The 12,970-nt window shown below is 41.1% G+C and overlaps 1 protein-coding gene across 4 annotated transcripts in view; it reads left to right on the top strand.

Annotated features, from left to right (window-relative positions):
- The first annotated feature begins 200 nt into the window (after positions 1-200).
- ulk4 (unc-51 like kinase 4) overlaps positions 201-12,970 on the top strand; it is a 39,288-nt gene continuing 26,518 nt past the window's right edge. Inside the window, exons 1-19 of one of the 4 annotated variants that reach the window (XM_057044621.1) lie at positions 201-344; positions 1,769-1,909; positions 2,008-2,107; positions 2,297-2,436; positions 2,518-2,686; positions 2,918-3,019; positions 3,269-3,352; positions 3,697-3,772; positions 3,916-4,059; positions 4,364-4,575; positions 4,681-4,750; positions 4,879-4,927; positions 5,083-5,175; positions 5,332-5,383; positions 5,454-5,662; positions 5,985-6,031; positions 6,164-6,242; positions 9,261-9,368; positions 10,898-10,981. In XM_057044621.1, the coding sequence (XP_056900601.1) occupies positions 1,772-1,909; positions 2,008-2,107; positions 2,297-2,436; positions 2,518-2,686; positions 2,918-3,019; positions 3,269-3,352; positions 3,697-3,772; positions 3,916-4,059; positions 4,364-4,575; positions 4,681-4,750; positions 4,879-4,927; positions 5,083-5,175; positions 5,332-5,383; positions 5,454-5,662; positions 5,985-6,031; positions 6,164-6,242; positions 9,261-9,368; positions 10,898-10,981 (1,956 nt within the window). In that variant the 5' untranslated portion in view covers positions 201-344; positions 1,769-1,771. Of the gene's footprint in view, positions 345-648; positions 898-976; positions 1,233-1,768; positions 1,910-2,007; positions 2,108-2,296; positions 2,437-2,517; positions 2,687-2,917; positions 3,020-3,268; positions 3,353-3,696; positions 3,773-3,915; positions 4,060-4,363; positions 4,576-4,680; positions 4,751-4,878; positions 4,928-5,082; positions 5,176-5,331; positions 5,384-5,453; positions 5,663-5,984; positions 6,032-6,163; positions 6,243-9,260; positions 9,369-10,897; positions 10,982-12,970 lie in introns of those variants that run through there. The other 3 variants (XM_057044622.1, XM_057044619.1, XM_057044620.1) reach the window with 3 other exon arrangements.

Here is a 12,970-nt window from a genome sequence, read left to right as displayed (position 1 = left end):
TTTGGGGTTTTTAATTCAATTTTCTTCCCCGTTGTTTGTTTACTCTTATTTTGAAAACCAAACCAAGCTAAGAGGAAGTGGTGCATTGAGCATTTTGTTGAGCTTCAAAGCGTAGGAAGTTTCAAATTTCTCTCGCTGAATGAGTCACCCAATAGTTGAACTTTTTCACATTTCCATCATTATTCTTTCCTAATCCATCGTTACTATCTTTTTTATGGCGTTTACAAAACATACACTTTTGTTGACGAAGTAGTTACTGAAATTACATTGTAGGCCTATCCATATCTTCGACAAGGCGGCAGCTCGAGACTACAAACCGGCTCCCCAGTGTCATCTACTGGCCTGTGCGTGTCTGTGAGCTAACAATATGCATTTGTTTCTTTCCCGAAGAAAAGAAACAAATGCAAAACAAAACTCAGTTAGAAGTGACTTCCATGTTTTGTGTGTGTGTGTGTGTATTTTTGAAACATTGTTTTCGTTTCCTGTAAAATATATGCTAAAGCTAATAATGCAGACATTCAGACAGATTTGATATTCTTGTTAGCCGTAATTGCTGTTTGTCGATAATTTGATTTGCAAAACGTGCTTACGTAAGTATAAAGTTCTAATTTGCATCACATTCCGTGTTTACTATGGACCGTCTGTGGTGTACGCTCTCTGGTATCTTAGCAACAAAGGAGCGGAATGTACCATTTATAAGTAGAAAAGTACTAAAATGGGGGAGTAAATGTATCAGACGTTAAATGTTTGACTTTATTTCCTTTTTAAGAGCGTTAAACTACTTTAAAATCTCAATACGCAGGTTAAGGTTTAACTTTATTTAGCCAAAGAGTTCCGGTCTCCCCCGCTGTTTATTTAGAATGACATGACCCATTCCGCCATCAAACTGCAGAAGAGGTGAGTTTTACCTTTCTTTTTTATTAAGGATACATTATAAGGATACGTTAAACAATAAACAAACGACACCCGGAAGTCAAGCGGTGCTCTCTGTGGACGGATCCGGTGCTCTGCGGTGTCTGATGCTTCATTGTTCATTAATTTACACTCAATCCAATGTTGGAGGGTTAGTTTAGGGTCGCTGATTGAGGAGGCAGGTTATAAACTATGATACCAATTAGAAGATCAAGGCACTCGGAGAGGGTGTGCAATATTAAAAAGACTCCAAAAAGATTTTAAGGTCATTTCCTCGCAAATTCAAAAAAGCACTCTGAGACTGCAGACCTCGCCAACAGGTAGGCCTACTTGGAGAGATCTGAGGTATATACACACGTATATACACATAGGCAGTAGTGATACAAGGTTGTGTAACAGAGTAGACCTTTTTCTTTGTGACTGAGGCCACTTGGCTTTGATCATTGGAAGAACAGAGACCACAGACCCCTTCATGAATCTGAAACATCACCAAAATTCCCATAATAATTCATGAAAATGTCATTAAAATCTTTTTGCAACCTCTGGATGATGTCTAACAAACGCTTGGCGATAACAAGGTACCGCAGACTAATACGATGCTTTATGATCAAAGCCCCATGGCTATAATCCTTAAATGAACAAGGGTCAAAATCTCTCAGGTCCTTTGAACCTCATATTGCTGCATGATCGTGTTCCTGCAGCCAGGCGCGTCCCGTCTTGCTTACCTGGTGTTTTCTACAGTTCCCATTGCACCACTACTGTTGAGCCTTTCTTTCTCTCCATCCCATTTATACCTGTTATAGGTTGATTTTTACACGTGATCCCTTTGTTTTCTTATTCTTTGTATTTTCTACAGCAAATGGAGAACTACATACCATACACTGAGCTCGCGGCAGGCAGCGACTCTGTTGTCTATAAAGGGAGGAAGAAGGGCCAGCTCAGTTTTGTAGCCCTCATCAGTTCTGATAAGTTCATGAAACCCTTCATCACCAACCACGTAGGACATGTGTTGAAACTTATATCTGTGCAGTGGACATTTTTGACGTGGGAAAAAAACATTCACCATGTTAACGGACATGTTGCTTTCCCTAACAGGTGCATATATGTAGTAAACTACATCACCCGAACATTGTGTCGTTCTATGAGTGGTATGAGACAAACTCCCACTTGTGGTGTGTAGTGGAGCTTTGTACAGGTCAGTCATTACTGATTGTCTGTTAAATGCCCGTTAGCTGCTCAACTTTGCTAATATTTGACAAATATGGCACCGATGTGATTGCCTGCTTCAGTTAAGTCAGTTTTTTATTGTTTTGAATGAAAAGGAAACAGGTGCTGTAGGTTAGGTATATAACTGCCGTTATTGCCCCATTTGTCCATCTTTCAGGTGGTTCCCTGCAGTCACTGGTTGAACATGATAATGGATGTCCAGAAGAGTTGGTGAGGAGGTTTGGATGGGATTTGGTCAAAGGGCTTCAATACATCCATAAATCAGGGATCGTTGTGTCATACCTGAACCCCTCCAAGGTTTGATGGTGAATGACTGAAGGCACATGTTGACTTGGTTAAATAAAGCCAATGAAGGGAATCTCGTTTCATTTTCTTTAGATCCTACTTGATGGCAGTGGCATTCTGAAGTTTTCTAACTTCTGTTTGTCCAAGACAGCCGGAGAGAATTGGGAGGACTTGTTCGCCTTTTTGTCATTGTCTGAGAAGACAATGACGGAGAACGATGATGCACAAGTGTCCATTGAGAACATTAAGAAAAAACTCCAAGGTCAGAATTTGATACTTGCTATCATTAGCAGTGATTAGAGAAATTAAGTCATTTAAATGAAAACCATTGAGGTGTAGGAATGGGATGGTCCATTCACATATGGGGTATTTACATTTTAGTGGCTAGTGTCAAAATAGTTATGTATATGGTCAAGATGCATGGTTAATGACATGTTTTCCTCTATATTCAATACTTTACTAATATGATTCTAGCTGCTTTTATATGTTTTAGGTCCACCAGCTTACAGTGCTCCAGAGGTTTTGCAGGGCTCAGTAACCAGTGTGAGCTCTGATCTCTGGGCTCTAGGATGTCTACTCTACTACATGTACACTGGTGCTTATCACACACACACTGACAGGCAGTATACACACTAATGATGACTGACAGATGTGGAGTTTCCTATTCTGTTTATAGTTGGACCCTTTTTTGAAACAAGTATTTTTATAAAACTGATAATGACATAAACTAATGTTAATGATAAATCCTATTTGGCTGTAATAAAGTTGACAGTGATATTAACACTGATGTGTGTGTGTTGCATCGTTCTACTCAGAAAACGTTTGACTGGTTTGATTTTTCCAGGTAAAACCCCATTGCAAAATTGTCATTCCAAGGAAGCAGCAGAAAGGATTTTACATCTGGAGCAAACACCTCTCAAGATCAGAGGTAACACACTCATATTGGTAGAAATCCTGGGGAGGGCAGGGGCCCCACGATATTCACAGGACTGTTGTGTGTAGCTGTAATTAAGCAACAATCAAAATAAAAAAAACCCACAAAAATTAAAGAGGCAATCCAGACATTTTTGCCCCACCCACCCCTTAAGTGCCTCAACTGTGGTGCCCCCCCCCCCCTAAAAATTGCAGTTGAGGAAATGTCCTGCTTATTGTCTAACCCACAGTGGGATCACACTCTGCCCAGTGTGAGAATTTAGAAAGGACACCTTGTTAAAAAATGTTCTGGTGTCTAATGGTTCCCAGGACCCAGAAAATTCTCTCTGCTGTTTACAGAATCTTCACCCAGCCCCCCCAGTGATGACTTCAAACACCTCCTAAAAGGTTTACTCGAGAACGACCCAGACGAGAGGTCAGGACGTGCAAATCCAATCCCCTGTTTTCACTGCTGCTTCTGTTTTTACTGTCATTATAACCGCAGGGCAGAAATCTCCTGGTGGAACAAGGATTTGGCCATAAATCATCATTAAAACCTTTTTTTCTTCTGTTCATCAGAATGAAATGGCCAGAGCTGCTCACCCACCCCTTCTGGACACCAGTAAGACTGGAAGAAGAGGATCCACAGGTTTCTAAAGACAGGAAAGATGAGCATTTGGAGGGAAAAAACACTCGAGAGGCTTTGGGTTTGGCTTGTTCAAGGTGTGTTTGCATTTGATTATTTCTTTGTTACCCCAGCAGCATTCTGCAGACCTTTTGTTCCAGCCCTTTCCTTTGCAATGATGTAAATATAGGCGTGTTGTGTCGTTCAAGCCCAGTCTAGTCAGGTTTAATCCACCAGGAGGCCAGTATTTTACCTTTTATGATGCAATGCATTTTATCAGCACTTAAAACAGCCTTCAACCACACGGCCCTGTTACCAGGGAGTTCATTGAAAACTTTTAAAGTGCTGGGTTTTGCATTTTCATCCTCAGATGATTTTAAGGTCACTTCCTTTGCTCCACAGACATGCGAGCATCTCCAAAGTTCTATCTGCAGAACAGGGGGAAAAACTTCCTGACCTATCTGGGATGTCTGAGACCAAAGGTGAAGACGGAATAAACAGAAAGGTTGAAAAGAGGAGAGGAGGAGGAGGAGGAGGAGGAGGGAAGGAGTCAGAGGTTGAAGACCACCACAAACAGACACGCATACAGCAGCCAAAAATGTCTATCACACAAGGTAACATACATGCCATTGCCTGTGTAAGTGATTATCCCCTTTTAAGCCTTAAGGACGTAACAGTGAAAATGTATCTTTGAAACCTTGTTTTGTGCTCTCACCCAGATACAGTATCTGAGCTGCAGCCAAAATCTAGTATGGCTGAGGAGGACGTGGACACCACATTCACGATAAGGTATTGAGTTTAATGTCTTTTTAATATCGATTCTATCATCCACAAATCATATGTGGTTACTGTTGTAGGATTAAGGGGGTCCATGGCTTCCATAAAAGCCACATTGATTTTATTTTCCTTCCCTTCAGCAGAAGCTGCAGTATCCCAGATTTCTTGAACCTGACCTCTGAACCCCAGGTACACTGTACCATGAACATCATAGGAGTAAAGTACATTAGAAACATGCCCATTAGTCATTTGTGTGTTTGATAAACACTCAAACATTAAGAGATTGTTGCCTGTTACAATATTGGATTACAAAATAAGGTTTTTCTTGTGTTTCTTCCTCATAGGCCAATACTGAATCAGATGTCACCAAGCATGTGAAAGCTCTTCTATATACTGACTCTGATTTCACCATTTGTTCACTCATGGCCATGCTAAAGGTACAGACTTATTGCTTTAAATTGCTTCCTGAGTTTAGGTGAATTTGCATTTATGTATTGTTTAATGCCACATTGATGCTACGGCAAATTCGAAAATTATGTTGGCATTGTTTAAGACTCTAACAGTGTGTTTTCCTTCTGTTTTCCAAATTCCAGCCCAACACTGCCGAGGTTGACCTTAACAATCTTTGTGTAGCAGCATATTCTGGTGAGACACCTTGTGTGGCGTGAGTCATTGCCTGCAGTCATCTTGACTTTTTGACTTGTCTCCCTCCCAGTGGACGACCTGCAGTCTCTGAGTGATGAAAATTGGACTGTCTTCATCTCAGAGGTTTGCTCAGCCCTGGGGGAGCAGAACTCTGTTGCTCAGTCCTCCTCTTTGAGAACTCGCCTTGCAGGCGGTCGATCCCGGCTCCACCTGCTCTGTTACCTCTGCAGTGTGGTTCAACATGAAGCTATTGCTAACAGGCTCATCAACTCCAAACTGGTAGGAAAATGTGAATTAATTAGGGCAAGATAAGGATGAGCAAATAATGCCATCCATCATTCCATATGGCTCTACCAGTAAGATCCTAATCCTTCATATTCAGCAATTAATTTGACCATATGGTGTTATTTATATATACACATATTCTACCTGAACATAATAGGTTTTTATATTAGCATCATCATAATCTTTTGTAAACTGCTATAATTAACCTTGAAGGTTTGAAAATAAGATCCAGCTGTATAGTATGTAACAAACACATAGTTTATTGAAATATCTTTAATTTTGTTATAATCTGTAATCTTGATTTTCTTCCATTTAGCTTCCAGTTTTGGCCAGACGAATACAAGAAGCTTCTCATTGGGATTTGTAAGCAAACTCTAATTTAAACATAGTGTACTGCTCAATTCGATGTTTCCACTTCCTTGGGTCTTTTTGTTCTGGTTGTGTTGAAAAAAAGTTTTTATTTTATTTTGTTTTACTGTGAATTAATGTTTTTAGGCAGATGAGGTCTATCAGATTACTGGGTTTACTGGCTTTACACTGCACCGAACTGGGAGAGAACAGCAGTGTTTCAGAGGTAAGAAAAACTCACGCACGCAACCACACGTGCACAAGAACCTGAAGTACAGATTGTACCAGGAGAGGGCAGCAGGCTCTGTATTTGCATCTTATATCGATGGACTGGTTATCGATGTTAACGTTAAATATTAGTAATGAAAAGTAACATTAAGACTGCACGGTTCAACCAAAATAAAAATATCTCCCCCTCATTATGGAATTTTGCACAGCTAATAGAGACACACTGATGCTACAAAGAAAATAATCCCGACACTGATACAATTTTCTGGCACCAATTTTACAGTCCCGTCAACGACCAGTAGATGTCACTAAAAACCAACAAGACTGTTTCCTCGGTCTGTCTCAAAAACTGCACTAGTACAATGTTCTGCTCTGCTCTGTCTCTGCTCTGCCACCCCAAACATGCAGCTATTGTTATTGGTGCCTTTTACTTGTACAATACCAAATGCTTAGATAAAGTTAGAATGTGATTCAGTATTACAAAGCCCAAAATAAGATCCATAGCTGCACAGCAACCTATGTCACAGGAATGATTACATAAGGAAAAACTACCCCATCTTCTCCAGAGCTTCTGGAAAAGCAAGAGAAGGTCTATTCCAGGAAAAACCCAGACAAAACACCTGTATGCTGCAACAGCACATACTATTATAATACTATTATAATGGAGCATGTTTTTCCCATTCAGCATTCTCTGTTAAAACCCTAAGCCTAAATTATGAATAAACTCATGTCAACACATAAAAATCATTAGTACCATAAAGAACAGTCTTTCAGTGATTTTCCAATAGAAATTAGCTTTATAACTAAACTATTTATATTTCTGTAAGATAAAGGGACAGCATAAGTATTGGAACTATATTAAATTACTAAAGTTTTCATCAAAACACACACACACACGCACACACACACACACACACACACAGACGCATGGTGTTGAACTAATTCAATGTAAAGCAGTTCTTTATGGCGTGAAGCCTCTCCTGCTGTAGATGCTTTCATCCTGAATAGCGTTAACCACCTTTTTCTTTCTCTTTCCACCATCTCTGCTTTTCTTTTGTGCCCTCTTTTGCTCGATCACATGCATTGTTCTGAATGAAATCCATTACAAGTCTCTCTGATCCCATATCCACTCGCTTTCCCAGTTTCTCTATTTCTTTTGTTATATTTTTTTACTTGTTTTGACACTTTACGGCTCTTGAGTTGTCACAGCGATTTACAAAATGGCCGACTGTGGCAACGCTGTATTTTTTTCCTCTTTCTCACCGAGTTTGTTTCTAACTGCGGAACATTTTCTTTTACTGCCCTCCCTCCCGCTTCCATAGGAAAACAGTTTGTTAAGAAAAGGATGAAGCTGTACTTCTGTGTTTGTGTCTGTGACCAGGTGTGCATCCAACTATTGACTCAGCAGGGGTCCTGTGTGTGTCTGTGTGTGTGTGTGTGTGTGTGTGTGTGTGTGTGTGTGTGTGTGTGGTGTGTGTGTGTGTGTGTGTCAACTTGTGTGTGTGTGTGTGTGTGTGTGTGGGCATATTTGAGCGATGTTTTTGAGTGTACATCCAAATGTTTCATGTCTATATTGTATTTTATGTTGTCGAGAACAGATGAGCTGCACTTGCTTTTTTCTCTCTGTGTGGATTCTCACAGCAGGGGTTCTCCTGCTGCAGTTCCACTGATTGGGAGTGTGAAGGCTGGGTTTAGTTACCATGGTAACTGCTAAAGTATAAACTTCACCCTACCCTCTGTCCCCCCAAAAGACATATGCACGCTCGTCTGTCTCCATATCCTTTCTGTCTGACCACCTTTTTTGTAATTTTTTTAAAATTACACTCCAGTAAATAAATGACATTTTTATGGGTTTTTTAATGCATTTTTTAAATAAGGCAAGAATTTTCCTTTGCCTGCACAGTTGAAGGAAGCTTGATTGTGATGGTGAACTTTGCTATGACTTTGATGGAGGTATACCTTGGAAAGCTTCTATGGCACATTGTGTTTCACTGGATACTTAGAAAAAAATACTCTCACGAAGTATTTAAAAAATACTAAGATGTTCTTTTAATCCACTAGGGATGACAAAAAGGGCAAATGCTAAATTGTCTAGGCTAAATCACACTCATATCTACCTGATCTGTGATCTACCTGTGAATGAGAACATCTTTGTCCCATTTTAAGGCTTCCTGCTGAGATGATTTTACTAGGAAGATTTGTACCTGTTAGTTATCCAGTCTGCCAAATATGTAGAAACAAGAACCAGGTTTAAAAACGTCAGGATTACCCTTGAAGCTACCCTAGAATTGGACGCTGGGTGCTAGAAGATAAGAGAATTACCTCTGACTGCAGCAGTGCATTACTGCTTTACCCAAGTCAATTATCATCTAAGCCATGACAAGTCATGTACTGTATTAGTGCTGACATCAAGTGCATGTCTTCCAGGGCAGACACATTGTCTCCAGAAATGAATGCAGCAAATTTAGAAGATAATTATATTTATATATTCTTTGCATGTGTATTCACTACGGTGATCTGAGGGGAAGGTGATGCAGAGAGAATGATAGTGTGCTACACTTTTAGATATTAGAATTTTCGTCCTTTGCTTATTGCTTTTGTCTTTGCGCATTGGTGCAATTCAGTGCCCCCTAGCGGAGAGACGATGCACGACCATTTCCAAACGCAGCCTTCAACTCCCCAGTTAGCATTGACGGGATAAGAAGGACACTGATCATAGTTTGGTTTAGGTCCTGAATAAACACATTTATGAAGACAGAAGTTGTAGAGGAAAGAACATTGAGAGGCAGTTAAAGGAAGGAAGTTATCCAGATAAGATCATGTAGCAGTGTAGGCTGCTTTTAATGTCAATACCAGGAAACTGTGATGCAGCAGATTATCTCTGGTCCTGTGAACAACACATTAGTAATAATGTGTACTGATGAAACATGATAATGAATCTCTATGGCTTCAAGATGTCTCAGAAACACAGTACTATCCCCCATATCCCCCAATAACTGCGTCTTATGTTTTTCAGGTTGTGTCCACACTGTCCGAACTGCTGAAACTAAACTTCAGGAACAAGACATTAAAACTCTCTATCCTGGCAACACTCGGGGAGTTCCTCCATCTCATTTCCTCTCAGGTAGTCTTTACGTTATGATAAGATATTCTAGATGAATATTTGATGTAGTTTATTGCTGCTACCCCTAGCTGACTATTGTTGGAAGGCTATATAAAGCAGTCAAGATTCTGCTAAAACTCCAAATAGGCGATTCAAGAAAGAAACAAAAGACATTCCACTTTTGTCAGAAATGCCAATCTTAGGTAGACTGAATGAAATTAAGTTCTCAGTCATTAGGTAATAGAGTTGAAATTTGCATGCAATTCAAATTGAAAGTGAATTGACCCCCCCCCCCCCCCCAAACCCCTTTAAAATGCAAAAGAAAGAGAGGAGGGGGCTTATTTGACTTCATTAGAAAGAGGTGATCCCAATTTATTTCTGGTTAACCTCAATCGAGCCAGGCAAGTTGATTAGGTGCACAAATTTGCTTGCAAGACCGATGGATAACCTGAAAAAAAATCAATCGCTCTGCCTGATTACACTTGATACTCTTGTGAAGCCCTGGAAAATCTCATCAGTGTCTTGTAGGAGCTCTTAATAAGATGACTTTGCAGGTCCTGCAAAGAGTTCGTTTGACTCTGTCATGGAAGTTTATGGTAAACCAATAAGGCTATCTTTCATTGGATCAAGATCTAATGTGTTGATCAATTAAAATGCTCAAATTATCTGCCAACTTTAGACATAATCAATCCATATCACAGGAGAATGGCTTTGAATGTTCGTCTCATATAAAATCTTTAGTAAATGAGCATAGGAGGACTTTAAGGTCATATTAATAAGAACATCTCTACTTTCCAAATGTCTCATGACAGGAAAGTGTTATGACTGGTGAGTGTCAGGAGAGGCAGCTTTATCTGAGTTCTGTGGAATGGGCCTTTAAATGTCCCCAGGTGAAATCATTCACTCAGCCTCTCTTCTGTGGCACCAGTCAGGGATGATTCGCGGGAGCCTCCAGTGCAGTATTTATCCTCAAGGTTAGATGTAGCCTAGAGCGCAGAGTAACAGCAATGGAAATATTGAAATATGGTTAAAACCTTTTTTTGTAACCTTTATTTAACCACATAAATCGTTAAGAACAAATATATTCAATGACAGCCCTGCAACTGACGATGGTTCATGAGGGGAGGTGCTAAAATTAGGACTCTTCCCACAGAAATTAAGAAATTTGGCCTAATGTGCCGAAAAAGTGAAGCTTCGTGTTTGAAAGTAATCAATGCAAGGAAAAGTCTTTTTTTTTCTGAATTAATAGTTTAAGGACATCCCCCCCCCCCCCAAAAAAAAAAAAACAAAAGCAAAAAAACAACAGTTTAAATTGCTGTGTTTGCATGTAATCAAGATGTCACTGCTCCCCTTGCTGCCTGCTCTCCTCCCGGACTTGGCCCTTTTTTGCCCCTTTCCCTCCCTTTGCTCTACGTACATCTTTTCTGCGCCATCCTGTTCTCCTACTCCAACTCTGCTCTTCCACTGCCCCTGCCTGCAACCCCCACTGTACCCCCTCTTCCTCCCTTCTCTCACCCTCTCTCCCAATCTTCTCTATGTCTCTCTATCAGGAGAAGAAGAGAGGCTCCCCAGAGGGACTGTGGTTCGTTCCCGCTGCCGCCTACACTGGCTTAATGAGGAGCCTGCGGGAAGGGGTGAGTGTCTCTGTGTAAGACTGTGTGTGTCTGTTTTCGTGTCTGCGCCTGTGTAGCAGTGACTAAGTCTCTCTCAGCGTGTGTGTGTGCGTGTGTGTGTGTGTGTGTGTGTGCACATGTGGCAGGGGATCCCTGTGAACAGTAATGATGAGGCAGCTGTGGGGGCCTAAAGCGTTGTTTGCCAGCTGCAAGTCAAGGGCATGCAGAGCAGATACGCACACACACACACACACACACACACACACACGTACGCACAGCCTTACCTGCATCAAACACAACCCTTTACTGCTCTGCAGCCTGACCTCAACAGCAATTAGGACCCTCCAGACACACGCATGCAGTAGACGGAACACATAGACAAGCAAAAATATGAGTAGCTTTTTTTCCCTTTTAGATGCACCTCTCACTTTCATTTTTGCTTCTTTCATTTTATTTAAGTAATTATTCTTCCCATCTCAATGAAGGTAAATAATCACTCTGCTTGGTGTAAGGATAGCTCAGATAATATATATCCAGTCAAGTAAACAATGTTTTAATGAGACCTGTGCCGCTAATTTCATTTGAATACACACTCCTGTTTGACATTTGACCTTTTCCAGTGCAAAGGGTTTCTATTTTTTCCCATCACACCATGTAAATGTGGAGGCTTATTTGTGATTAAGGAAGAACCGGTTAGTTTGTGGACTAATAAAATTAGAGGGTGAACCGGTAGAGATGGGTTGTTTTGTGGTAGAAGGGGGTCTTACCGTGCTGGCCCACCATAGCAGAATGAATATAGATGAAACTCTGGTCTGCACAGTTGTCAGGTAGTTCCTACTGTTGCTTCATTACCACTGGGAGTGTGTAGTGAAAGGGTAGATGAACAGAGGAGAGGTGTGTGACAGGAGCACAGTGAGGGGTTGAGGGGAGGGGAGGAGGGTTGACTTATTTATCATTATTGAGCTGTGAGAGTGGGCTGATGGAAACACACGCGTGCACACCCACGTACACACATTCACACACACACACACACACACACTCACACTCACACGCATGCGTATACATACAGCCTTAGGGACAAGACACTCATCCTCAGACCTAACCTGCCTTTCTCGCTTCCCTCCTCCTCTTCTCCTCCTCTCACATTCTCTCTATTTCTGCATCCATGACTGGCTGTTTTTTTTTATTAATGCAAAAGTAGATTTGGTCTTATGCTACGCAGCTAAATGTTTTCACTTTGAGGACAGGAAATGAGCTAAAAATTAGCCCCATAATTAGATGATGGTGGATGTCAAATAAGAGTGCTTCGCAGCACAATACGATATCAGAGTAATATTACAAGTCATCTTCAAAAGACCCTGATTAAAGCCGTTCTTGAATGAATATTTTCCTTTGCAGAATTGAACTGATTTAATTGAGCGCCTAATACAGCGATCTGTCAGTCTCAGCAACTGATCAGAGATTCAAAAAATCCTTCAACCAACAAACACAATCCAGCATTAATTAAGTTAAAGCAACTATGACTTTGGTCCTTTTGTAATGTTCTCTGCAACATTTTCCCCATTGAATAGGCCAACGTTTCAGCTACGAGCCATGCTGTCAGTGGTCTGAGTATTTATTGATGTTGGAGGTCATTTACTAAAATTGATAAATGTAAATCCACCGCCACACACTGTTGAGAAACATCATCCAAACCCTGGCCAATGTGCTCCAGGCAGTATGGGTTTGATGCATTTTTTGACCCACTGGACTACCCCCCCCCCCCCCTTTTCTGCTTTGGAGAGTCCTCCTGATTTACAAGTAATGCACCGAAGAGAAGGATGGACATTGTTGTTCAAGAGGAAGAGGTCGATCGGGAGGGCGCAGAGCCAAAGCAAGAACAGTGGGTTTTAGCTCTGGAGTGGGGGATTGGGCTGGACAGCAGGGAGTGACAGGGAGACAGATCAGTGTAGGGGTAGGGGGGGAGTTCGGGGAGTGGAGAGGGGAATAGATGGCATAGAGTGAAAGGTA

The sequence above is a fragment of the Takifugu flavidus genome, chromosome 10 (genome assembly GCF_003711565.1).
Source record: "Takifugu flavidus isolate HTHZ2018 chromosome 10, ASM371156v2, whole genome shotgun sequence".
NCBI classification, from domain to species: domain Eukaryota; kingdom Metazoa; phylum Chordata; class Actinopteri; order Tetraodontiformes; family Tetraodontidae; genus Takifugu; species Takifugu flavidus.
This window is presented reverse-complemented; position numbering and strand designations above follow the sequence as displayed.